Genomic DNA, 26,664 nt, shown 5'->3' with positions numbered 1-26,664 from the left:
TAGACTGAGGATGTAGAGAGGGGTTCATTATGAGGCTGACACAGAGTGAACCCATTAGGCCAAATAGTGGAGATAGTCATCAGTCCTTATGTAGTTGGCAGCCTCTTGATAGTCTAGAGATAAGGATCATCTCCTAGACCTTAGGTATAGTCCCTTTTTACCAGTTTACACAGACCTGAACTAGAAGCTTCTACCTCTTATCAGTTGTTAGATATTATATGAAGAGTCATTCAAACTGAGACTGTTGCTCATAATCTCAAATACGCAGTTCTTGTTCAGCATCTAATCCCTGGCACTGCTGGTATGACCCCCCCCCCCAAGCCAAAATTGAAAAGAAATGGATAGTTCTCTACTCATTGCACCTGTATTATGGGCACTCAAAACACTTGACAATGCAATTAAAAACCTTTGTTGTCTGGGGATACAGCTTTTTGGTTGCCTTGCATATCCTTGTTTTCAATTGTTAGTAAGGTCCCTTTACCCTGCCATCAAAAAATTCCTTGAACTGAATATTCTCATTATTTTAATAGCCTTTGAGGAGGTATACTGATCATCTTCCTCTTGAAATCCTCCTTTCGAATCATGCCTGATTCTAAAGTTTAAGTATTGATTTAGGAACCATGCTCTGTTCCAGGCCATCTGGCAGTAATGTAGACACCCTCCTCCGCCTTCGAGGACGCCTTCTTCTGGACCATGAAGCCCTGTCTTGTCTCCTGGTTCTTCTTTTTGTGGATGAGCCAAAGCTCAATACTAGCCGTCTACACAGAGTACTGAGGAATCTCTGCTACCATGCCCAGACCCGCCACTGGGTGATCCGTAGCCTGCTATCGATCTTGCAACGTAGCAGTGAAAGTGAGCTATGCATTGAAACACCAAAGCTCTCAAGTGAGGAAAAGGGTAAAAAGTCAAGCAAGAGCTGTGGGTCAAGCAGCCACGAGAATCGACCCCTGGACCTGCTACATAAGATGGAGTCTAAGAGCTCTAACCAGCTCTCCTGGCTCTCAGTATCTATGGATGCAGCCCTCGGTTGCAGGACTAATATATTCCAGATCCAGCGTTCAGGAGGGCGCAAACATACTGAGAAACATGCAAGTGGTGGCTCCACTGTCCATATCCACCCCCAGGCTGCTCCAGTTGTTTGCAGACATGTTCTAGATACACTCATTCAATTGGCCAAGGTAAGTAGCTGATGAAATTCAGTTCTTGGAGATTGGCAGAGGGTTAGTATCTACAGCCAACATGAAATATTAATGCTACAGGAATTAATAGGTTTTTCTTGTTACTGATCCATATTCTTTTTTTTCTTTTTTTGGGAATTTGGTTTTGGGGCCACACCCAGCAACACTCAGGCTATGTGCTCAGAATCGCTCCTGGCTTGGGGACCATATGGGACCGAACCGCGGTTCATCCTAGGCTAGCGCAGACAAGGCCTCACCACTTGCACCACTGCTCCAGTCTTATATTCTTTTTTTTTCTTCTGAGAAAATTGTCCAATAAATAACATTATTGTATAATTTCCCCAGAAATTCATTTGTTTTCACTCTACACTTTTACACATCTTGTTCCAGTGATGGGAAAGCACTGGAACTTTAGTAGATACCGTATTTTCTGGCATATGAGACGACCCCCTAATTTTACAGTTAAAACATATATTTAGGCCTATATTTGCTGTATAAGATAGAACGTTCCTGTGCTGCAACTGTATGTACCGCAATGAGCCAAGCAAAGGTTCAAAGGTTATACTTCAATAGACATTCCTCTCTGACTCTGGCCAATCTGAGCAGGCTTTTTACAGTGTAGATTCGGGTACAGAACATTGTCTAATTTGCATGCATAAAAAGCCTACTTGGATTGGCTGAGTTAGAAAGGCAGTCCAAGCAGCCTTGCAGTGATCGGTGCAGGATCGAGTTGGAAAATTCGTTTCATGGCAATATCCAGACAATTTTTGTTTAGTGGCATATCGAAACGTTTTTCGCTATATACTCAGCGTATAAGATGACCCCCCCCCCCCGATTTTCAATTGACTTTTTTGTTTCAAAAGTAGTCTTATACGCCAGAAAATATGGTATAATGAAAGTATATAGTTAAACCCTGAAATTCCATGATATTAAGTTTAGGAGAGTTTGTTCAACTAAATTCTGTTTTGCAATAGTAAATCCACTCTTCAGATTTCACTTTCACTTTATACACAATGGCCATCACATGTTACTAATTTTCCAAAGGTGTTCAGCAAACAGAAAATGAGAAATAGTTCAGTAGACTGAGCATATCTTTTTATGTAGATGGCCTTGTTTTATTTCCTAGCAACATTGAGTATAGGCCAAAGCCAAAAACGCTTTTTTTTTGTTTTGTAGCCACACCTGGCAGTGCCAAGGTCTTACTCCTGTCTCTGCACATAGGAGTCAGTCTTGGCAGTGCTCAGCAGATGATAAGGGATATTGGGGGTCGAATCCAGGTCAGCTGCATACAAAGCAAGCCCCTCACCCACTGATCCCTAACATAGATATATATTTATTAGTTAAATACTATCTAAATATTGGAGAGGGAATGTTTTTCCTCGAGTAACTTTTAGGAGACAGTTGTACAAATTAACTGGTTCTTAATATTTCATTTTGGTGGGAGATAACCTTCAGTCAGGGGTCCTCATACTTTTTAAACAGGGGACCAGTTCACTGTCCCTCAGACCATTGGAGGGTCTGACTATAGTAAAAATAAATATGCATACTGCATATATCTTATTTTGCAATGAAGAAACAAAACAGATAGAAATACAATATGTGGCCCGCGGGCCATAGTTTTCAGGGGACAGTAAGCGGTACCTGAGATCAAACTTGGATAGGCTACATGTAGTGCAAGAATGTATCCTAACTTTGCTTTATTAGTTCTCTGACTCTAAAGGTCCTATAATGTGACAAGTATCCTGTTCTACCAAAGTTGTCCAAAGAAGAGGACGTAAGGACTAGTTGTCTTTTTTTTTCTTTTTTTCTTTTTTTTGGTTTTTGGGTCACACCTGGGGGTGCTCAGGGGTTACTCCTGGCTGTCTGCTCAGAAATAGCTCCTGGCAGGCACAGGGGACCATATGGGACACCAGGATTCGAACCAACCACCTTTGGTCCTGGATCGGCTGCTTGCAAGGCAAACACCGCTGTGCTATCTCTCTGGGCCCAGGACTAGTTGTCTTTATCAGGAAGACATCTTCTATTTTGACTCCCTAGACCAAGCCTGTCCTTTTCTCTTCAGGTATTTCCCAGCCACTTCACACAGCAGCGGACCAAAGAAACAAACTGTGAAAGCGATCGGGAGAGGGGCAGTAAGCAAGCCTGCAGCCCATGCTCTTCACAGTCCACCAGCAGTGGCATTTGCACGGACTTCTGGGACTTACTGGTAAAACTGGACAACATGAATGTTAGCCGGAAAGGCAAGAACTCTGTGAAGTCGGTGCCAGTGAGCTCTGGTGTTGAGGGGGAATCTTCCCCATACAGCCTGGAGGCATCTCCACTAGGGCAACTCATGAACATGTTGTCACACCCAGTCATTCGCCGGAGTTCTCTCTTAACTGAGAAACTCCTCAGACTTCTTTCTCTCATCTCAATTGCTCTCCCAGAAAACAAAGTGTCAGAAGCACAGGCTAATGCTGGCAGTGGTACTTCTACCACTGTTACCACCTCAACCACATCTACCACTGTTACCACTGCTGCCTCCACTACTCCCACCCTCCCTGCTATAACCAGCCCTGTTACTTCTGCACCAACCCTGGTTGCTGTCACAGCTATATCCACCATTACTGTTGCTGCTTCGACAACAGTAACTACCCCCACAACTGCTATCACTACTGTTTCAAGTAAGTATAAATGTAGGCTGGGAGCTATGCTCTACATACCAACTTCATTCTCCCTACCCGCTTCTCCCTGTTCAGATTTTTCTCCTTAAATGTTTTGTGTTTGTAGGAGCCAAATGTATTTGTTCACATCTTCATCAGCACCAGTCTTTCTCCCATCTTCTTCCCACCCTATCACACAGAGACACCCCTCTGAAGATCAGCAAACATTACTGATTGTGACCTCCCTGAGCTTAACATCAAAAAGTAGAAAAAGTCCGTCTTCAGACTTTTCAGCCTGGCTGAGATGTTTCTCAAAGGAAAGAGTTTACATGCAGGCAGGATACAGTGTGACTCAAGGTAGAATAGAGTAGTCAGGACATCTCAGAAATGAAGATAATAACTCCCTGAAGCAGATACTTTCAGATGAAGCTCTGATGATAGGTGAAAGGAACAAATAGTTTGTCCATTTAGAATGAACGGTTTGGGTTTGGGTTTGGGTTTTTGGACCACACCTGTCAATGCTCAGGGGTTACTCCAGACTGCACTCAGAAATCACTCCTGGCAGGCTCGGGGGACCATATGGGATGTTGGGGATTGAACCTGGGTCCGGCCCTAGAAGGTACAGTTTTAAGAGGTATCCCACTTGAATGACTGGGTGGATTTTCATCCTCACTATTTCCTGCTTTAAGGCCCTGGACAGCTGAACAGTTATTTATTTTGCACACGAGTCTCTGGCATGTGATTTTTCAGAGTTTTACCATCTTCTGTTTCCTCAAAGCTTCTACTAAAGCCAGCAAATCTCCAGCAAAGGTGGGTGAAGTGGGCAGCAGTCATGCAGACTTTAAGATGGTGTCCTCTGGCCTCACTGAAAACCAATTACAGCTTTCTGTGGAGGTGAGTTCAAGTTGTTCTGACCTTCAAAGTTTGGGAGAGAAAGGGTAGACAACTGGATGTCTCAAATTGGGAGTTACCCTTTCCCCCTTAATTTCCCAGGTATTGACATCCCACTCATGTTCTGAAGAAGGCCTAGAAGATGCAGCCAATGTGTTGTTACAGCTCTCTCGGGGGGACTCTGGGACCCGGGACACAGTTCTCAAGCTGCTACTGAATGGAGCCCACCATCTGGGTTATACTCTTTGTAAACAGATAGGTAATAATAGTAATAAAGATCCTGTATTATGAAAATGTCCACTCATGCATAACCTTTTCTGGAATCCATCCCTTAGCCCATTTAGACTAAAATGAAGTTCTCTATGTTTCTTCGTCACAGTTCCTATATTATCTTGTTAAATCTCTAGCAATATTAGATTGTATTCTCTTTCTTTTCCTTATTTGTGAAAAGAAAGAATGGGTTTCTCTATATCTGAAATACTCAGCATACTTCACACAGCATTTAGTGAAGGAAAATTAGCAAGCATACGATGACCAGGTCCTCCTTGCTTCTGTATTCTGGGTACTCCTTGTAAAAATTGCTGAGGCAATTATGTTAGTTCATGCTTTCCTAATGAGAAGTCAAGGGCTGAGAGATACCTCAAAGGACTATAACACATGTTTTGTGTGCTTAAGTCCTGGGTTTATTCTGCAGCACTGCAGGATGCCTGAACATGAACACATGTGACCCAAATTTCCTTTCCAATTCAGAAAAATATTTCTGCCTTGCAAGGAAAGTTTGGGGCAGGTGTTTTGGTTTTGGGGTCACACAGCCGTGCTCAGGGCTTACTCCTGGTTCTGCTCAGGGGTCAGTCTTGGAAGTACTCAGGTGGCTATATGTCTGCTGGAGGTCAAACTCCAGCCATATTCAGGTCAAGTCCCTTTACCTCTTCTCTCTCTCTCTCTCTCTCTCTCTCTCTCTCTCTCTCTCTCCCTCCCTCCCTCCCTCCCTCCCTCCCTCTCTCTCTCTCTCTCCCTCCCTCCCTCCCTCCCTCTCTCTCCCTCTCCCTCCCTCTCTCTCCCTCCCTCTCCCTCCCTCCCTCGGCACAAAAATTCCAGGAACACTTCAAATCATCTAGTTTTCACTAAAAACCCAGTTATGTTCGAATCAAGTAGAGCCAGTGATTGTTTTAATGAAGTAGAGCCAGAATTCATTTAACATAGTCTCTTTGCCTTATCCTACCCCCACCCAATCAGGGATCTCCCTAGATCTTAGCTACATACTTGGTTATTTTATTCTTACACATATCTGAAGCTGTGAAAGTTCATTAGACTTTTTAACATCCAGGATATTGGGCCTGGAGAGATAGCACAGCGGTGTTTGCCTTGCAAGCAGCCAATCCAGGACCAAAGGTGGTTGGTTTGAATCCCGGTGTCCCATATGGTCCCCCATGCCTGCCAGGAGCTATTTCTGAGCAGACAGCCAGGAATAACCCCTGAGCACCGCCGGGTATGGCCCAAAAACCAAAAAAAAAAAAAAAAGATCCAGGGTATTATTTGTTATATAAGAATTACAATATTTTTCATGAATTTAGCATGCACTTCCTAATCCGGTTATTTCTTAATTCTTACAGCAGTCTTTTAGGTTTGGGTAGTGTTAAGTGTCTGAGAGTTAAATAGTCCAAACATGCTCTGCCCTTCACTAAAGCTGTATTTAATGTAGATTGATAAGATTTTTGAGGCCAGGTTAATTGGTCCCTAGGCAATTTATGTGCATATAGAAAAATGATTATAGTAGCAAATGTCCTTTCACTCAAGGTTTTCTGCTGATGGGGCAGAGGGTAACTCTGGGCAAGTTTCTTGGAAAGATTTGGCTTTCATTCACATCCCTGAATACCTACCAACTCCTCTACTTGCCCAGGTACTCTTCTGGCAGAACTCCGAGAGTACAATCTGGAACAACAAAGGCGGACCCACTGTGAAACCCTTTCTCCTGATGGCCTGCCTGAGGAGCAGCCACAGACCACCAAGCTGAAAGGCAAAATGCAGAGCAGGTGTGTGCTAGCTGCCCACTGTGGGGCTGTAATCTTAACATTCTGAAAAGTGACTCTTGCTGTTTTCCTGTTCTTTTTTACCCTCTTTCGCCAGTTTTGTATCTGCCCTATCACTTGATCTATATTTTTCTGCTTGTAAGGTTTCATTATAAGATTCATTACTCCTTGGGTTGCACCAGAAAACCCTGCTGGCTCTGGGTGTTTATGCTTTGATGCAAGCCACCTCTACACTATCCAGGTTTGACATGGCTGAGAATGTGGTAATTGTGGCATCTCAGAAGCGACCCTTGGGTGGCCGGGAGCTCCAACTGCCTTCTATGTCCATGTTGACATCCAAGACATCTACCCAGAAGTTCTTCTTGAGGGTACTGCAGGTCATCATCCAGCTCCGAGACGACACACGCCGAGCTAACAAGAAAGCCAAGCAGACAGGCAGGCTAGGTATGGAATTGGAGTGTCCAGTTGAGGGGTAGGGTTGGTGGTGGAGAATCCAGAATCCCTCAAGGATAGGGTTTAATTAATGTCACATCTCCTTCCTGTTAATTTTTCCAAGAGGAAATAATGGTCCTATCTTAAAATGTTGATGGCTGTATTCTGTAGCTCACTCAAACTGTCTGTTTAGGAAATTCATTAGCGCAAGTGGTTGGAATTGCATGGGAATAAAAATCTGAAAAGGAAGTTGTGAATGGATATTTCTGGGACAAGATTTAACTTAATAAATGTGCTTCCTTTGTTTCCCAGATCACTTTAGACTAAAACTTGGTAGCAATGTTACCTCAGCCATGACCTGCAAAACCATATTCCCTCCTCATTCCATAGAACCCTCTTACCTGCCACTATCTGCTACTTAGCACCATGTTCCCCTGCTATTATCTGTAATAGTAGATATCAGTACCTGTTGATGAGCACTGTGAATCTGCGTGAGCAGCTCAGAGACATCAGGAAGACCATCCCAGGAGATAAGAAAGTGTTAGCCATTTCCTCTTCTACATTTTATATCTTGCCTTCTTTTTCCCCCCCCACCCAGGTTCCTCCGGTTTAGGCTCAGCTAGCAGCATCCAGGCAGCTGTTCGGCAGCTGGAGGCTGAAGCTGATGCCATTATACAAATGGTACGTGAGGGTCAAAGGGCCCGGAGACAGCAACAAGCAGCAACGGTTAGCATGATGCCTGTGGCCCCTCATTCATTTGTCTTTTCCCCTCCCCCACCACATTATCAGTGGGGCTTTACTACCTTTATATGCTTTTGCATTACGTTTTCTATGTGAATGCTTTTAGACAGTAGGATTATTTTCTGTTTTTGTTCACTGATCTTTCATTAGTTTATTGGTTTGATTTAAAGCTTGGCCAGCATACCCTACTCCCAGCTATCAAGTCAATAGCGGCGCTTTTGCAAACTAATGCTAAATGTCTGGGCTCTCAAAGGATATGAGATGAAGATTTTTTAGTCTCATGAAACAATGCAAGTATACCAGAAATACTTAAGGAATCCTGCCCTTAAAAGTTCCCTGAGTGAACTTCTTGGCATCTATATTAAAGTCCTTCCATGCAAGGAGAGGAATTCCCTCTCTTCTTTACTTTCAATAAACGTTTCTGTTTCGGGGGTGGGGGGAATCGCCCAAACTTAATACATGTCTCAAAACAGCCTCTTCTGTCTATTTCTGGGCCAGAAGTGGCTTCAAGAAAGTCTGGCAGACTATGTATGCATACATACATATGTTATGGCACTCCTTTGTTTTTTCTCTCCTTGCGACTTGTAAGTCTCCACCAGAAAAGGTTTCCCCTGATGCCTAGTTTTTCTTTGTATGTAATTACTACTGTACAGGATAAATTCATTGGGTGGGAAACTGGAGAGCTGTTATCATGGAGCTTTTTTAACCCCTGTGTCATTCCTATCCCAAATAAGACAGATATAGCTTTTTTTTTTTTTTTTATTTTCTTTATTTTTGCTGTGCTGGGGATCAAGCATCCTTCTCATGCATGCAGCTACCCCTGGCCCAGATATTTGCTTTTTGTTGGTTTTTGGGTCTTGGTGGATTTTTTGTTTTTGTTTTATTTGTTTGTTTGTTTGTTTTACCATACCGGTAGTGTTCAGGGATTACTCCATTACTCCTGGCTCTGTGCTCAGGAATTACTCCTGGTAGTGTTCAGGGTACCACTCTGGATGCCGGTGATGGATTCTGGAAATCAAATCCGTTTTGGCTGTGTCAAATGCCTACTGTGGCTCCAGCTCCCAGCTCCCAAATATTTGCATTTTAAAATAATCTCCACTCATTAAAGGTTATACTAATTGCCCTATTTTCTGAGCATAGACCAGGGTGTGTGTGCTCATGTGAGAATACTCCCTAGAAGAAATCCCGAAGTCTGTTGTATCCAGGGAGCTCCTTGGGAAAGCTTGCAAACTCAGGGTAGAGAATAACAAAGGAAGTGGGAAGGCTGTTCTTTTGTCTTGTAAAATTACCAAGATAAAGGAAGAGTTTTTCCAAGCTTATGTATGAAAAGTGGTAGAGCAACCCTCTAGCCTGTCCCTGATGAAAGCCAGGTTGTATCCGGCTTATGACTTTGTCTCCCTTTTATCCAGTCGGAGTCAGGCCAGTCAGAGGCATCTGTCCGGAGGGAAGAGTCACCAATGGATGTGGACCAGCCATCTCCCAATGCTCAGGATACTCAGTCTGTGGGTCAGTACTACTACTTTCTAGTCCAGCAACAAGGAACAGACTTAATGTAATATTTGCTGGATCTCCAGTTCTATATATTTACAAGCTCATTGTTTTTCTATTCAAGCAGACACTAGTTTCATAAGCATTATATGAACTAGCCAAGACCACTAATATTTATGACATAATAATGTGATACACTATAGTTTGAAAAACTCGGACACTATATGTCTTGCTGTGTGTTTGGCGTAGGATTCCTTCCCCAATATGGTGAGTCAAGTCTCAATGACAACATATTTTTGGAGAGTATTTTTCTCTGAAAAATATCAGCTATATAGGTCCATGTATCATCATGATTTCTAAGGATTTTGAAGATTCAAAAGGGGATTAGACTTTGAGGAAGGAGGTTCTAGATTTAAGCCCTGACCTTTTCCTTCGAAAAGAAAATAAGACAACAGACCACCAAGGGCATCTGTCAATCACGATAACATTCTAGAACACAATGGAATATAGTAATCCAAAGTTCTATCTCTATTGCATTGTACATGGAGGTAGGGCATTTTCCTTGCATTCAGGAGGACGGTGGTTCAAATCCCAGCATCCCATATGGTCCCCCAAGCCTGCCAGTAGCTATTTCTGTGCATAGAGCCAGGAGTACCTGAGTGCTGTCCGGTGTGACCCAAAAACCAAAAAAAGGAGAAAGAAATTAATGAGGCATTAGCTAGGCACAATGCTATAGAACTTTGCTAGATAAGGTGCCATTAGATAAAAGTAATGCAATTTGCTGCTCCACGGAGGATCTGAAGAGTATCGTGCTGAGTGAAGCTAGTCAGGAGAGGGACAGGACAGAGAATGATCTCTCTCACATTCAAGGTATGAAGAAACATAGTAGGGGGAATAACAATCCAAAGGCAACAGAAACTGAAAGTTTTTACCAGAGAGATAGGGTGTTTGCCTTGCACATGGCTAACCCAGGACTGACCTCAGTTCGATCCCCTGGTGTCCCATATGTTCCCCAAACCAGGAATGATTTCTGAGTGCATAGCCAGGAATAAAGTAACCCCTGAGTGTCACCAAGTGTGGCCCAAAAAAAAAAAAGAAAAGAAAAGAAACTGAAAGCTGACGTTCAGTAAAAAGTTTACCACAGGGAGGAAATGGGAATAAGATGGGGAGGTACTGGGATAGTAGTGGAAGGAAACTGATAATCTGATGGAGAGTGTGATATTAAAGTAATTTGTGCATGAGACCATACCATGTGGTTTATTAACCTCAGAGCCTAAAATTTAAACAAGAAATAAGCTACCAGTTGCTTATGACACCAAGCAACAGAAATGTATCTAGAAGAACTATGGAATCAAGTATCTTCTTTATTGTATTTTTATCTGATTTCAGTGCCATCCAGAATAGAACTACAGTTTCTTTTCAGATACCACCCAGTGTTAATTTGCTAGTCTGCTTATCTGATGACCTGCATTTTAATTTAAGAATAATTTAAATGAATGTAAAACCTCAACTTCCTGACACTCTTTTGTGTGTGCCCTGCCATATAGGCTCAGATGGAACTGCACAAGGGGAGAAGGAAAAGGAAGAGAGGCCACCTGAGTTACCTCTGCTTAGTGAGCAGTTGAGCTTGGATGAGTTGTGGGACATGCTAGGAGAGTGTCTGAAGGAATTAGAGGAATCCCATGACCAGCATGCAGTGCTAGGTAAGTTGTGGCGGGGAACCCCAATCCTAGCCCACCAATATGTTACGGTGCCCTTTCTGTTTGCCTAATTTTCCTTTCAGATTACCCGTCTTCCTCAGTGACCACATTTTTCTTGTTGTTATGGGTTGGAGGTATGTCAGATCTGACAGTGCTGTGAAATACTAGCTTGGTGCTCAATAGGTGTCAGACAAAGGTGGCACTTTGAGCCATCTCCCCAGTGATCCAGTTTAATTCCTTGGACTTGGGGATCATACATAGTCCCAAAGAGTGAACCCAATTCATCTGTGTGCAAAGCATGCAGCCTATCTGCTGTTTTCTACTGTCTCTAGCTTGTTCCGTTTTTTCATCAAATTCAAGGAAGCTCTGGTTTTTTCTCTGTCCACTTTTCTTTTTTTCTTTTTGTATTCCATAGTTCTCACATGTTTAAACTTTTTTTTTTTTTTTTTGGTTTTTGGGCCACACCCGGCAGTGCTCAGGGGTTATTCCTGGCTCCAGGCTCAGAAATTGCTCCTGGCAGGCACAGGGGACCATATGGGACGCCGGGATTCGAACCGATGACCTCCTGCATGAAAGGCAAATGCCTTACCTCCATGCTATCTCTCCGGCCCTAAACTTTTTTTCTTTATTTAAACATCTTGTTTACATATATGATTGTGATTCGCTTTCAGTTATGTAAAGAACACCCCCTTCACAGTGCAACATTCCCACTACCAATGTCCCAAATCTCTCTCCATCACACCCCACCTCCACCTCTACTCCAGACAGTCATTCAAGTTCCCTCATTCATTCATATGATTATGATAGTTCTCTGTGTATTTATTTCTATAACTGCACTCACCACTCTTTGTGGTGAGCTTCATGAAGTGAGCTGGAAGTTCCAGCCCTCCTCTCATTGTCTCAGGATGTTGCAAAAATGACTTTTATCTTTCTTATAACCCATAGATGAGTGAGACTATTCTGCATCTCTCTCTCCTCCCTCTGACTTATTTCACTCAGCATGATAGATTCCATGTACATCCATGTATAGGAAAATTTTATGACTTCATCTCTCCTTACGGCTGCATAATATTCCATTGTGTATATGTACCATAGTTTCTTTAGCCATTCATCTGTTGAAGGGCATCTTGGTTGTTTCCAGAGCCTGGCTATTGTGAATAATGCTGCAATAAATATAGGTGTGAGGAAGGGTTTTTTGTATTGTGTTCTTGTGTTCTTAGGGTATATCCCTAGGAGTGGAATAGCTGGGTCGAATGGGAGCTCAATTTCCAGATTTTGGAGGAATCTCCATATCGCTTTCCATAGAGGTTGGACTAGACGGCATTCCCACCATCAGTGGATACGAGTTCCTTTCTCTCCACATCCCCGCTAGCATTGATTGTTCTCATTCTTTGTGATGTGTACCAATCTCTGTGGTGTGAGGTGATATCTCATCGTTGTTTTGATTTACATCTCCCTGATGATTAGTGACGAGGAGCATTTTTTTCATGTGTCTTTTGGCCATTTGTATTTCTTTTTTTTTTTATCAAAGCGTCTGTTCATTTTTTTTCTCCCCATTTTTTGATGGGATTAGATGTTTTTTTCTTGTAAAGTTCTGTCAGTGCCCTGTATATTTTGGATATTAGCCCCTTATCTGATGGGTGTTGGGTGAATAGTTTCTCCCACTCGGTGGGTGACTTGTATCCTGTGCACTATTTTTTTGAGGTGCAGAAGCTTCTCGGCTTAATGTATTCCCATCTATTGCTCTCTGCTTCCACTTGTTTAGAAAGTGCAGTTTCCTCCTTGAAGATGCCTTTAGTCTCAATGTCATGGAGTGTTTTACCGACGTGTTGTTCTATACACCTATGGTATCAGGTCTGATATCAAGGTCTTTAATCCATTTGGATTTTACCTTTGTACATGATGCTAACTGGGGTGGTCTATGTTCGCTTTTTTGCAAGTGGCTAACCAGTTCTGCCAGCACCACTTGTTGAAGAGGTTTTCCCTGCTGCACTTAGGATTTCTTGTTTGTTTTTGTTTTTTGGTTTTTGGGCCATACCCGGCACTGCTCAGGGGTTACTCCTGGCTGTCTGCTCAGAAATAGCTCCTGGCAGGCACGGGGGACCATATGGGACACCGGGATTCGAACCAACAACCTTTGGTCCTGGAGCGGCTGCAAGGCAAACGCCGCTGTGCTATCTCTCCGGGCCCCACTTAGGATTTCTTGCTCCTTTGTCAAACATTAGGTAATTGTATGTCTGGGGAACCTTCGCTGAGGACTCAAGCCTATTCCACTGGTCTGAGGGTCTGTCTTTATTCCAATACCATGCTGTTTTGGTAACTATTACTTTGTAGTACATTTTAAGTTGGGGAAAGTAATGCCTCCCATTTTCCTTTTCCCTAGGAGTGCTTTAGCTATTCGAGGGTGTTTATTATTCCAGATGAACTTCATAAGTGTTTGATCCACTTTGAATAATGTCATGGGTATTTTTAACGGGATCGCATTAAATCTGTGTAATGCTTTGGGGAGTATTGCCATTTTAATGATGTTAATCCTGCCAATCCGTGAGTAGGATATGTGTTTCCATTTCCGTGTGTCTTGGAGCAGGGCTTTATAGTTTTCTTTGTATAGGTCCTTCACGTCTTTGGTCAAGTTGACTCCAAGATATTTGAGTTTGTGTGGCACTATTGTGAATGGGATTGTCTTCTTGAGTTCCTTCTCTTCTCTATCATTATTGGTGTATAAAAAGGCCATTGATTTTTGAGTGTTAATTTTGTAGCCTGCCACCTTGCTATATGAGTCTATTGTTTCTAAAAAGGTTTTTGGTAGTCCTTAGGGTTTTCTAAGTAGAGTATCTTGTCATCTGCAAACAATGAGAGCTTGACTTCTTCCTTTCCGATCTGAATTCCCTTGATATATTTTTCTTGCCTGATCGCTATAACAAGAACTTCCAGTACTATGTTGAAGAGGAGTGGTGAGAGAGGACAGCCTTGTCTTGTACCAGAATTTAGAGAAAAGGCTTTTAGTTTTTCTCCATTGAGGATAATATTTGCCATTGGCTGTGTTAGATGGCTTCAACTAGATTGAGAAAGGTTCCTTCCATTCCCATCTTGCTGAGAGTTTTGATCAAGAATGGGTGTTGGGGGCCCGGAGAGATAGCACAGCGGTGTTTGCCTTGCAAGCAGCCGATCCAGGACCTAAGGTGGTTGGTTCGAATCCCGGTGTCCCATATGGTCCCCAGTGCCTGTCAGGAGCTATTTCTGAGCAAACAGCCAGGAGTAACCCCTGAGCACCGCTGGGTGTGGCCCAAAACAAAAAAAAAAGAATGGGTGTTGGACCTTATCAAATGCTTTCTCTGTGTCTACTGATATGGTTATATGATTTTTATTTTTCTTGTTGTTGATGTTGTGTATGATGTTGATAGATTTACGGATGTTAAACCATCCTTGCATTCCTGGGATGAAACCTACTTGATCGTAGTGTATGATCTTCTTGATGATGCATTGAATCCTATTTGCCAGGATTTTGTTGAAGATTTTGCATCAGCATTCATCAGGGATATTGGTCTGTAATTTTCTTTTTTGGCAGCATCTCTGTCTGGTTTTGTTATCAAGGTGATGTTTGCTTCATAAAAGCTGTTTGGGAGTGTTCCCGTTTTTTCAATTTTATGGAAGAGCCTGGCTAGGATTGGTAGTAGCTCTTCTTGAAAGATTTGAAAAAATTCATCAGGAAATCCATCTGGGCCTGGGTTTTTCTTTTTGGGCAGATGTTTGATTACATTTTCAATTTCCTCAGTAGTGATGGGGGTGTTTAGATACGCTACATCCTCCTTACTTAAATGTGGAAGGTTATAAGTCCAAGAATTTTTCCATTTCTTCTAGGTTCTCATGTTTAGTAGCATAAAGTTTCTCAAAGTAGTCTCTGATTACCCTTTGGATTTCTGCAATATCTGTCGTGATCTCCCGCTTTTCATTTCTAATACAGGTTATCAGATTTCTCTCTTTCTCTTTGTGAGCTTTGCCAATGGTCTATCAATCTTGTTTATTTTTTCAAAGAACCAAATTCTCCTTTCGTTGATCTTTCGGATTGTTTTTTGGTTTTCCACTTCATTGAGTTCTGCTTTCAGCTTTGTTAATTTCCTTCTGTCTTCCTATTTTTGGTTCCTTTTGTTGGTCATTTTCTAATTTTTTGAGCTGCGTCATTAAGTTATTCAGGTATGCTCCTTCCTTCCTGATGTGTGCTTGTAGAGCTATAAATTTTCCTCTCAGGACTGCTTTTGTTGTGTACCAGAGATTCTGGCAGTTTGTGTCTGTTTCCAGGAAAGTTTTGATTTCTTCTTTGACCTCATCTCGGACTCACTGGTTGTTCAGTAGCTGGGTGTTTAATTTCCAATTGTTAAAGTTTTTCTTTTGTGTGCCTTTGTAGTTCACATCTACTTTCAGAGCCTTGTGGTCAGCAAAGGTAGCTTGCAAGATTTCTATCCTCTTGATTTTATGGAGGCATGTTTTATGTGTCAGCATGTAGTCTATCCTGGAGAATGACCCATGTACATTGGAGAAGAAAGTGTATCCAGGTTTTTTGGATGGAGTGTCCTATATATATCTACTAGTCCTCTTTCTTCCATTACTCTTTTCAGCACTAGTATGCTTTTGTTGGGTTTCAGTCTGGTTGACCTATCAAGTGTTGATAGGGCCGTGTTGAGGTCTTCCGCAATTATTGTGTTATTATTGATTTCTTTCAGATTTGTCAGTAATTGTATTATATAATTTGCTGGTCTCTCATTGGGTGCATATATGTAATTGTCTGATTTCTTCCTGTTGCACATATCCCTTGATTAGTACATAGTGTTCATCTTTGTCCCTTACCACTTTTCTGAGTATAAAGTTGGTGTCATCAGATATTAATATGGCCACCCCAGCTTTTTTGAGGGTGTTGTTTGCTTGGATGATTTTCCTCCAGCCTTTGATTTTGAGTCTGTGTTTGTTCTGACTATTCAGATGTGTTTCTTGTAGGCAGCAGAAGGTTGGATTCATCTTTTTGACCCATTTTGCCACTCTGTCTTTTAATTGGTGAATTTAGTCCATTGACATTGAGGGAGATGATTGTCATAGGATTTAATGTCATCTTTGTAGATAAGTTTGCTGTGTTTGTTGGTCTCTCTTGTCTTAGAGTAGACCTGTCAGTTTTTACTTTAAGGCTGGTTTATCATCTGTGAAGTTTCTGAGCTGTTGTTTATTCATGAAGCTATGTATTCTTCCTTCAAACCTGAACGTTAATCGGGCTGGGTGCAGTGTTCTTGGTGAGGCATTCATTTCACTCAGTCTTGTCACAATATCCCACCACTGTCTTCTGGCCTTGAGAGTTTCTTGTGACATGTCTGCTATAAGTCTTAGGGATGCTCCTTTGAATGTAATTTCCCTTTTTGATCTCTTTTTTTTTTTTTTTTTTTTTTTGGTTTTCTGGGCCACACCCGGCGGTGCTCAGGGGTGACTCCTGGCTGTCTGCTCAAAATAGCTCCTGGTAGGCACGGGGGACCATATGGGACACCGGAATTCGAACCAACCATCTTTGGTCTTGGATCGGCTGCTTGCAAGGCAAACGCCACTGTGCTATCTCTCTGGGCCCCCCTTTTTGATCTTGCTGCTTTCAGTATTCTATCTCTATCTGTGGGATTTGTCATTGTAACGAGGATGTGTCTTGGGGTGTTTTTCTTTAGGTCTCTTTTAGCTGGTACTCTTCGGGCATGCCGGATTTGATTGCATATAGTCTTTAACTCTGGGAGTATCTCTTTGATGATGTCTTTGACAGTTGATTCTTCCTGGAGATCTCCTACCTGGGTCTCTGGGACTCCAATGATTCTTATGTTGTTTCTGTTGAGTTTATCAAAGACTTCTATTTTCATCTATTTGCATTCCTTGAGTACTTTTTCTATTGCCTGTTGGTTTATCTTAAGTTTCTTTTCCAGTTTCTTCTGTTGTGTTGAGTTTTTCTGCATCACATCTTCTAGTACTCCGATTCTCTCCTCAGCTGCTGATACCCTGCTGGCAAGGCCATCCATTGAGGTTTTCAGTTGAGCTAACATGTTTTTCAGATCTGTTATTTCAGTTTGGAGTTTTCTGATTTCTCTCTTTGTGTTCTGTTCAGATCGATCTATGCTTTCTTTGAGTTCTTCAAACATCTTCCATATTGCTATTTTAAGTTCCTTATCCGAGAGGTTAATCAGGTGGTTGGGGGGCCGGAGAGATAGCATGGAGGTAAGGCGTTTGCCTTTCATGCAGGAGGTCATCGGTTCGAATCCCGGCGTCCCATATGGTCCCCTGTGCCTGCCAGGAGCAATTTCTGAGCCTGGAGCCAGGAATAACCCCTGAGCACTGCCGGGTGTGACCCAAAAACCACAAAAAAAAAATCAGGTGGTTGGAATTTATTAGGTCATCCGAGCTTTCGTCCCCATTCTCTGTGCATGGTATTTGTTTGCGAGGTTTCCCCATTGTCACACTTGTAGTGTGGTTTTTCCTGCGTGTAGTGGTGGGGTTCATTAGTTAGAGAAAGTGTGCGGCCGCGAACTTCTGCTGCCTCTAGTTGACAGTTTTTTGGGGGTGCACTCCCTAGGCCTCTGAGGAGACCTTCAGGGATTCAGAAACACAGGCAGACAGGCGCAGGAGAAGTTTCCCTTGAAGTCCTCAGAGTGAACAAAGGCACAGCAGGGCAGAGCCTCTACAGGTCAGAGAGCTCAGCTTATTGGACAGCGACCCCCACAGCCAGAATATACTCACTGGGCAGTTTCAAAATGCAGTTTTTTGGGGGTGCACTCCCTAGGTCTCTGAGCTCTCATATAAGTTTTCATCAACCTTATAAATTGGGAGCCTCCTAAATAATGCTCATTTTTCAGACTTAGAAGTACTGGGAGCCTCCAGGTCACAGTAGTGATTCTTGGTGGTATACTTTTGTAATTTGATTATGGTGGTTTGTATGTTGAAGTTTATAAAGTAAAAATGACTTCTCTTTTTCTACCACTAGTGCTACAGCCTGCAGTTGAAGCCTTCTTTCTGGTCCACGCCACAGAGCGGGAGAGCAAGCCACCTGTCAGAGATACCCGTGAGAGCCAGCTGGCACATATCAAAGACGAGCCACCTCCACTGTCTCCTGCCCCCTTAACCCCAGCCACTCCTTCTTCCCTTGACCCATTCTTCTCCCGGGAGCCCTCATCTATGCACATCTCCTCAAGCCTACCCCCTGACACACAGAAGTTCCTTCGCTTTGCAGGTACAGGGAACTCTTAGACCCCCAAATGTAAAAAGCTTCATTTGTTTATAGGTTGTTTATATATTTTATCCTAAGCTGCTAAGAGGGGATTGAGATGGGTTGTGAAAGTGAAGTGAAACTATAGATCTGGAAGCCTTTGTCAGAATTACTTTTGTTTCCAGGAGATAAGAATGAAAAGTGTTGACTGGAGCTATAGTACAGTGGGTAGGGCATTTGCCTTGCATGCTGTCGACCTAGATTCACTTCCTGGCATCCCATATGGTCCCATTGAGCCAGCCAGGTGTGGCCCAAAAACCAAAAAGATAACAATGAAAAATGTTGCTAACTGGCTGTTATCTAGTCTTTTGGGATCCATGATGTTGATTCTACTGTCCTTTTTTATCCTCAGAGACTCACCGCACTGTGTTAAACCAGATACTACGGCAGTCCACAACCCACCTTGCTGATGGGCCCTTTGCTGTCCTAGTAGACTACATTCGTGTTCTTGACTTTGATGTTAAGCGCAAGTATGTTGGGGTTGTTGGAAGGAAGCATGTTACTTTACAAATGAATGCTCTTCTGAAAAGAAAAGAGCTAAAGTTTCTCATTGGGGCATTGTTTTTAAGGAAAGTTTTAGAGGGATATACTGGGTGCTATGGATTACCTCAGCCACTGTTCTGTCTCTATGGCCCCTAACGCAGTTTCTTAACCATCATTCTACCTAGCCCTCTGGTCTTCATACTACTACTCCATTCTTTATCAAAGAAACAATCTGTTTTGAACTTCATAATTTCTGTTTTTGGGATGTCACACCTAGTGCCGCTCAAGGGTGACTCCTGGCTCTGGCAGGCTCAAGATGTTGGGATGTTGGGAATTGAACCACCATCTGTTCTAGGTTGACCACATGCAAGGCAAATGCCCTACTGCTGTGCTATCTCTCCGGCTCTGGCCTTTATAATTTCTAATGCCTCAGTCTATTCCTTCCTTAGATTAATATAAGATAACTAGTTTTCCATATTATACTTAGAGCAAGACTTGGTTAATAGTGCTTCACAACATGCAGTTAACCCTACTGGTTCCTATTTCACATACATATTGCAAAATTTTGAACTCAGGCCTCACCTCTTTAACAGAGTTACATTTACAGCCTTGCAAAATTCTGTGCTGCCATCTCTATTGAACTCTAGTGGAGAAGAGGAACAATGTACAGGGCGGGCATTCTAGGGGAATGTATGTGTATCTGAGTATCCATCCTACCTAATATTCAAGTACACATGCCCAATCTTTTCAATTAATGTTATTTATTTGCATATGGGAGCTAAACCTATTGGTGCTTCAGGACTGTTATGATAGCACTATTTTTTTTTCTTTTTTTTTTTTTTTTTGTTTTTTTTTGGGTCACACCCGGCAGCACTTAGGGGTTACTCCTGGCTTCATGCTCAGAAATCGCTCCTGGCCGGCTCGGGGGACCATATGGGACGCCGGGATTCGAACCAATGACCTTCTGCATGAAAGGCAAATGCCTTACCCTCCATGCTATCTCTCCGGCCCCATGATAGCACTATTATGCTGAGATATGACCCCTGGCAGTGCGTTTAGGTGACCATATTTGGTGCCAGGGATTTGAACCAGGGTTGTAGCCACCTCAGCTTTATGCTTCATGTATCCCCTTATCTCTGGTTCCCAATTGCATTTTCTTCCTATCTTTAAAGGTATTTTCGCCAAGAGTTAGAGCGCTTGGATGAGGGACTCCGGAAAGAAGACATGGCTGTGCATGTCCGCCGTGATCACGTGTTTGAAGACTCCTATAGGGAGCTACACAGGAAGTCCCCTGAGGAAATGAAGAATAGATTGTAAGAACCCATAACTGAGAATAGGAAGTAGGGTGGTGGCATCTACATGGTATTAAAAGGGTTACAAAGGGCCCCCAATATGCATGGAATTTTAGAATCATGATGTCCTCAGCAGGAATTGCCAATAGAAATAGATAATCAAACTAAGCTATTTTGTTGGTCTGGTCTTTTCGTCTAAGACTTGTCTTTATGGCTGGCTGGCTGGCCATTGGGCAAAATTACCCAAAATTTCTCTGATAAAGAGAGAGAGATGGCTCCATTGTTACCACTAGAACTGAGACGACTACTGAGCAGATAGTATTCTGTATTGGGAGGGGCCAAAACTGTGTGTGTGGCCCCCATCACCAAATTGGTATAATCACTGGTAATTCTAAAGCTACTTGGATAAAATGAGCAGTTAGCATTGCCATACTCCTCAACCTAGGAATCTAATTGATGGGCAGCTCGTTTATCATTTATGTGACTTCTTATGAGAGACCCTGTTTCTCTACAACGATTCCTTTTCTCTACTACAATTCCTTATGAACTTCCAACTTTGGGTTTAGTTCCTCTTCACTAAGTCCTCATATCTTTTCTTTTGTCAATGATAACTTTTCATTTGTTTGTCTTCCTTTGGACTCTACTGGCATTTTATTTACCTTTATAACCCTGCTTCACTCATTTGTTGAGGTCATGCTGTAGCTGTATAAATGAATGTATTTTTCTAGACTTTCTGCACATCTCTTTTGCAGGTATATAGTATTTGAAGGAGAAGAAGGGCAGGATGCTGGAGGTCTCCTGCGGGAATGGTATATGATCATCTCACGAGAGATGTTTAACCCTATGTATGCCTTGTTCCGTACCTCACCTGGTGATCGGGTCACCTATACCATCAATCCATCTTCCCATTGCAACCCCAACCACCTCAGCTACTTTAAGTTTGTTGGACGCATTGTGGCCAAAGCTGTATATGACAACCGCCTCCTAGAGTGCTACTTTACTCGGTCCTTTTACAAACACATCTTGGGCAAATCTGTGAGGTGAGACTATGGAACAGTTGTTGAAATCCAGTTACATTCCTTTGTAGGTACTTTCCTACTCACGTGCAAAACACTTTGTTTTTCCAGATACACAGATATGGAGAGTGAAGATTACCACTTCTACCAGGGCTTAGTTTATCTGCTAGAAAATGATGTCTCCACGCTAGGATATGACCTCACTTTTAGCACTGAGGTAGATAACAATATCCTGACTATCGCATTATTATGCTAGACTTAAGTTGTTATTGGGCATTTCATGTTTCTAAAGAAGCATCTTTATTTCTTGGAAAGGGTGTGGGACATAATCTGTTGATACTCAGGTCAGGGGTCACTCCTGGCAGAGTTCGGAGGACCTTATGGAGTGCTGGAGATCAAACCCAGATCAACCACGGTGGGTAGGGAGGATTCATCCCTGGGATAAAGAAAGTATAGCATGTAGGTATTCTTTTCCTCATGCATACACTTCCTAGTTCCACATATAGTTTCCTGGGCACAGAGTCAGGAGTAAGCTCTGAGCAGTGCTGAGTATATTCTCCCCAAACCCTCAAAACAAAACAAAAAAAACTACCTACTAGGGAGTAAGGGACTCATGAAAATAGTCTTGCTGTGTATCTCTACCTAGAAACTGGAGAAGTTCTTTAGGTATAGTTCCAAGTCTTTTTTATAACCCAAGACTGATTAATATGATTTGTATTTTGGGTGGTCTAGGTCCAGGAATTTGGAGTCTGTGAAGTTCGTGACCTTAAACCCAATGGGGCCAACATCTTGGTAACAGAAGAAAATAAAAAGGAGTATGTACACCTGGTGTGCCAGATGAGAATGACAGGTAGGGGAAATATCCCTTAGAATCCTTATTGCTCAGTACAAAAACTGAATAAAACCCCATTCATTTCATTGTCACTTATGTCTTGTGCAAACAGAGTTTTTAAATACCTCACCAAGAATATTTCCCTTTTTTACTCTCTATAGGGCTTAAAACAGCGAAACAGGTAGACAAATCAGTATCCTAACAGACAGATTAGGGACATCTGACTTCAGTTATATGAGTTTTGAAGTCATGTGATTATATTGGTTCTCTCCTCAGGAGCCATCCGTAAACAGCTTGCAGCTTTCTTAGAGGGTTTCTATGAGATCATTCCAAAGCGCCTCATTTCCATCTTTACTGAGCAGGAGTTAGAACTGCTCATATCAGGATTGCCCACAATTGACATTGATGACTTGAAATCTAACACTGAATACCACAAGTACCAATCCAACTCTATTCAGGTAAGTTGCTGAGCATTCATCCCTAATGAATACCAGTTTGGTAGAAAATAAACCAGTATTCTTGGTTAATGATACTGTGGATAGCAACTTAAGCTGTCCCTAAATTTTCTTTCTGGCTCGTATTTTTAGGTAATATTCTTCCTCATTGGTGCATATCTAACAAAAAAGGACATGCCATGCTGTCGTATTATTCTGGCTTTTTTTTTTGTTTCTTCCTATAGATCCAGTGGTTCTGGAGAGCACTGCGCTCTTTTGACCAAGCTGACCGTGCCAAGTTCCTACAGTTTGTCACAGGTACTTCCAAGGTTCCACTGCAGGGTTTTGCTGCCCTTGAAGGCATGAATGGCATTCAGAAGTTTCAGATCCATAGAGATGACAGATCTACAGATCGGCTTCCTTCAGCTCATACATGGTAAGGTGAAGGATTGTTCTCTTTAGCAGTTAGAATGACCTTGAATATTTGCCACTTCTATGAAATTTGACTCAGCACTGTAGGGCAGGGGAAACATACAGATGAAAATTGTCATAGAAATACTGTATTCAGATTAATGACAAAAGAAACTGTGGTACATATACATCATGGAATATTATGCAGCTATCAGGAGAGATGAAATAATGAAATTTTCCTGTACATGGAATTTATTATGCTGAGTGAAATAAGAGGGAGAGAAATAGACACAGAATAGTCTCAATCATCTGTGGGTTTTAAGAAAAATAAAAGACATTTTTGTAATAATTCTCAGAGACAATAGAGATGAGGGCTGGAAGGTCCTGCTCACAATATGAAGCTCACCACGAAGAGTGGTGAGTGCAGTTAGAGAACTACACTGACAACATAACAGTGTGAATGAATGAGGGAAATAGAAAGCCTGTCTCAAATCCAGGCAAGGGGCCCTAGGGAGGTGAGAGATTTGGGGCATTGGTGATGGGAATGTTGCACTGGTGAAGGGGGGTGTTCTTTATATGACTGAAACCCAACTACAATCATATTTGTAATCAAATTGTATAATGATATTAAACAAATGAAAATAAAAGAAATACTATATTCAAAGGGTCAGTATGGCAGCAAGGAGTTGCTGGAAAGCAGATGGTTAATTCTGAGGCTTAATACTTCCTTGAATCTTGTGTGCCTAGCACATAGGCAATTGCGACCATTATGTATTTGTTGTTTTGGAGCCACACTTGATGTCTCTTTGCCTGGGATACCATGTAATTTAGAGATGAGCCCTCTGCATATACTCAGCTATTAAGCTATCTCTCTAGCTCAAGGTTAATGCATTTGAGGAGAAATAACTAAGTAAGACTAAAGTTTGTGTTGCTTTATAGCCAGTATTGAGTACAGATTAGAGTATGCAGGAAAGATTACAAATCAAGAGGTAAGAAATAGTTTTTCTCAGAAAAGGCAGGTGGGTACAGTACCATATGGGCACTAAAATCTGCCTATCATTTTTGTCAGTGACAATATTTTTTTCCACAGTTTTAATCAGCTGGACCTGCCTGCCTATGAGAGCTTTGAGAAGCTCCGCCACATGCTACTATTGGCCATCCAAGAGTGCTCTGAAGGCTTTGGACTGGCCTAATAAAACCACAATCACTGCTGTAGAGTTTTCTACCATTGATGGACCTGGAAAGGGGGGATATTAAAACAAACAAAAAAAACAGAGAGAAAATGTCAAAACCAATAAATGAAATCCATCAACTCACTTGTGTGTGTCCCAGCTGCCCATCTCCCCCAGCACATACCAGTTCCTCCTTTCCTATTCTCTTTCCCACTCCTTTTCCCTCACCTCTTCTTTCCCTATTCCATGCCATCCATGATCCCCACTCCCTGTTTTGAAAGGCAGTAGCCTTTGCAGGGACCTGTTTGTCCCAACTGTTTGAACAGTGTGCTCCTCATGTTCTGTGTTCAGAAGGATTTGCTGCATTGAGACTTGAAACCTTTGGATAGGGGAAATTATATATATATATTTTTTTGTTCTGTTTGCATTTCTTAATTTGTGCTTGGAATGTGTTGATGTGCACAGCTAATGATTCAATGCGAGACAAGATTGGCGTCTGTGTTGTGGAGGTTTCAAATAAAGAGCACTCTTCATAATTCACTTTTCACAATGGAGTTATTTTCAAACCTTGAACTCTTGAGCTTGACATACTAGATGTCTACAGAAAAGAGCCAAATGAACTCTCCATAAATCTATCTCTGCTGCTATCACTGGTGCATCCTCCTCCTCCTTGACAGTTGGTCTTCCTTAGAGATCAGCAGCCATCAATAATTGTGAGATGGGAATTCTTTTTAGAATAAGATCTGCAGTGGGGCACAGTGATAGTCTTAGAGATTGTAACCAATGACAAAATATCACCTTGCGTTAAGGAATAAACCAGCAGGTTGTATAAAACTTTCCAGAATTCAACCCAACCAACAGTTCTCTTTGGTGAGCCTTTATAATAATAGTCTCAAGTCTGGAGTTATTTAACATTTCTATTTCATTTATTACTCATTTCTAGCATTTGAATAAGCAGATCATTTCAACAGCTTCCTATCCAAACATCTGGTGGTGGATTTTTTTTGGTTTGTTTGTTTTGTTTTGTTTTGTTTTGTCATTGGCCTGTCTGTTCACAGATTACCCCTTAGTGGTTTCTGTTTAGCACTTAGAGCTGATCTAAAGATTTTGATGGTTCCAGTCTTCAAAGAAAAAATAATTTAATAAAAGTTTAGTTAAAAAAACTCGTGTTTTTTGTGGTTTTTCTCATCTGAGGTATATTCAAAACATGGTTAATGTCCCTAAGCAGTGCTAGGTCCTTAACCTGATCCTTGGGTCCTTGTCAAGGGTAGATTAGTTCTGATCTATGACAGATAATAGGCAGGGATTTTCTTTTTTTTTTTTTTTTTTTTTTTTTTTGGTTTTTGGGCCACACCCTGTGACGCTCAGGGGTTACTCCTGGCTATGCGCTCAGAAATTGCTCCTGGCTTCTTGGGGGACCATATGGGACGCCGGGGGATCGAACCTCGGTCCGTCCTAGGCTAGCGCAGGCAAGGCAGGCACCTTACGTCCAGCGCCACCGCCCGGACCCAGGCAGGGATTTTCATTGTAAGCAGCATTTGGATTGAATAAAAGCTAACAGTATTGGGGGCCTGCATGGTGGCTCTAGAGGTAAGGTGTCTCCCTTGCCAACGCTAGCCTAGGACAGACCACAGTTTGATCCCCTGGCGTCCCATATGGTCCCCCAAGCCAGGAGTATCCCCTGAGCATTACTGGGTGTGGCCCAAAAACAACAACAACAAAAAAACCAGTATTGGGGAAAGGGGGCAGACAGGGTTAACTTGCTCAAGGGAAGGCAGTAAGTCCATTGGTGAGTCAAGGTGCCCAAAGTTAGGCTAGAAGTTATTCAGCAAGAATCTACATGGAAAGGAAATATATATAGTAGAGTTGACTGGTAAGCTTAAGAACTGGTTCTCGGGCCCGGAGAGATAGCACAGCGGTGTTTGCCTTACAAGCAGCCGATCCAGGACCAAAGGTGGTTGGTTCGAATCCCGGTGTCCCATATGGTCCCCCGTGCCTGCCAGGAGCTATTTCTGAGCAGACAGCCAGGAGTAACCCCTGAGCACCGCCGGGTGTGGCCCAAAAACCAAAAAAAAAAAAAAAAGAACTGGTTCTCAAAAACAATAGAATAGGGCCCGGAGAGATAGCACAGCGGTGTTTGCCTTGCAAGCAGCCTATCCAGGACCTTAGGTGGTTGGTTTGAATCCCGGTGTCCCATATGGTTCCCTGTGCCTTGCCTTGCAAACAGCTGATCCAGGACCAAAGGTGGTTGGTTCGAATCCCGGTGTCCCATATGGTCCCCCGTGCCTGCCAGGAGCTATTTCTGAGCAGACAGCCAGGAGTAACCCCTGAGCACCGCCAGGTGTGGCCCAAAAAAACAAAAAAAAAAAGAATAATGTTCTGGCATAATTTACCTGTGAAAGGGGGAGTTGGTTTGGGTAGCTGTAAATACACATGATTCTAGCAGGACTGAAGAATCTAACCCAATAGAACCACCCCAGTGAAATAATTGTCACTGGAGTGCTAGATGCAAACATGATCAAATTCAAGTTTCTGGTGTTATACATGTACTGAGCTCAGTTTCTGTAGCCCTATTATATGCAGTTCTGACAATATAAGCAATTTGCAGCTGTACCTCAGCCAAGGTGTATATGGATGCCACAA

General features: G+C 42.4%; 1 protein-coding gene across 4 annotated transcripts in view; it reads left to right on the top strand.

Annotated features, from left to right (window-relative positions):
- HUWE1 (HECT, UBA and WWE domain containing E3 ubiquitin protein ligase 1) overlaps positions 1–24,557 on the top strand; it is a 170,016-nt gene extending 145,459 nt beyond the window's left edge. For 3 of the 4 annotated variants that reach the window (XM_049767129.1, XM_049767132.1, XM_049767128.1), the window contains 18 exons: positions 635–1,178; positions 3,241–3,841; positions 4,599–4,714; positions 4,814–4,970; positions 6,612–6,744; positions 6,983–7,185; positions 7,772–7,899; positions 9,324–9,420; positions 10,950–11,105; positions 18,100–18,345; positions 18,734–18,851; positions 20,037–20,177; positions 20,909–21,196; positions 21,284–21,389; positions 21,905–22,022; positions 22,281–22,462; positions 22,684–22,874; positions 23,940–24,557. In XM_049767129.1, coding sequence (XP_049623086.1) covers positions 635–1,178; positions 3,241–3,841; positions 4,599–4,714; positions 4,814–4,970; positions 6,612–6,744; positions 6,983–7,185; positions 7,772–7,899; positions 9,324–9,420; positions 10,950–11,105; positions 18,100–18,345; positions 18,734–18,851; positions 20,037–20,177; positions 20,909–21,196; positions 21,284–21,389; positions 21,905–22,022; positions 22,281–22,462; positions 22,684–22,874; positions 23,940–24,042 — 3,628 coding nt within the window. In that variant the 3' untranslated portion in view covers positions 24,043–24,557. The remainder of the gene's footprint in view (positions 1–634; positions 1,179–3,240; positions 3,842–4,598; positions 4,715–4,813; positions 4,971–6,611; positions 6,745–6,982; positions 7,186–7,771; positions 7,900–9,323; positions 9,421–10,949; positions 11,106–18,099; positions 18,346–18,733; positions 18,852–20,036; positions 20,178–20,908; positions 21,197–21,283; positions 21,390–21,904; positions 22,023–22,280; positions 22,463–22,683; positions 22,875–23,939) is intronic. The other variant, XM_049767131.1, reaches the window with a different exon arrangement.
- Positions 24,558–26,664: the final 2,107 nt, after the last annotated feature.

This window comes from Suncus etruscus, chromosome X, assembly GCF_024139225.1.
Source record: "Suncus etruscus isolate mSunEtr1 chromosome X, mSunEtr1.pri.cur, whole genome shotgun sequence".
Classification (NCBI taxonomy): Eukaryota; Metazoa; Chordata; class Mammalia; order Eulipotyphla; family Soricidae; genus Suncus; species Suncus etruscus.
The sequence above is the reverse complement of the archived record's forward strand: the minus strand, read 5'-3'. Positions and strand labels throughout refer to the sequence as shown.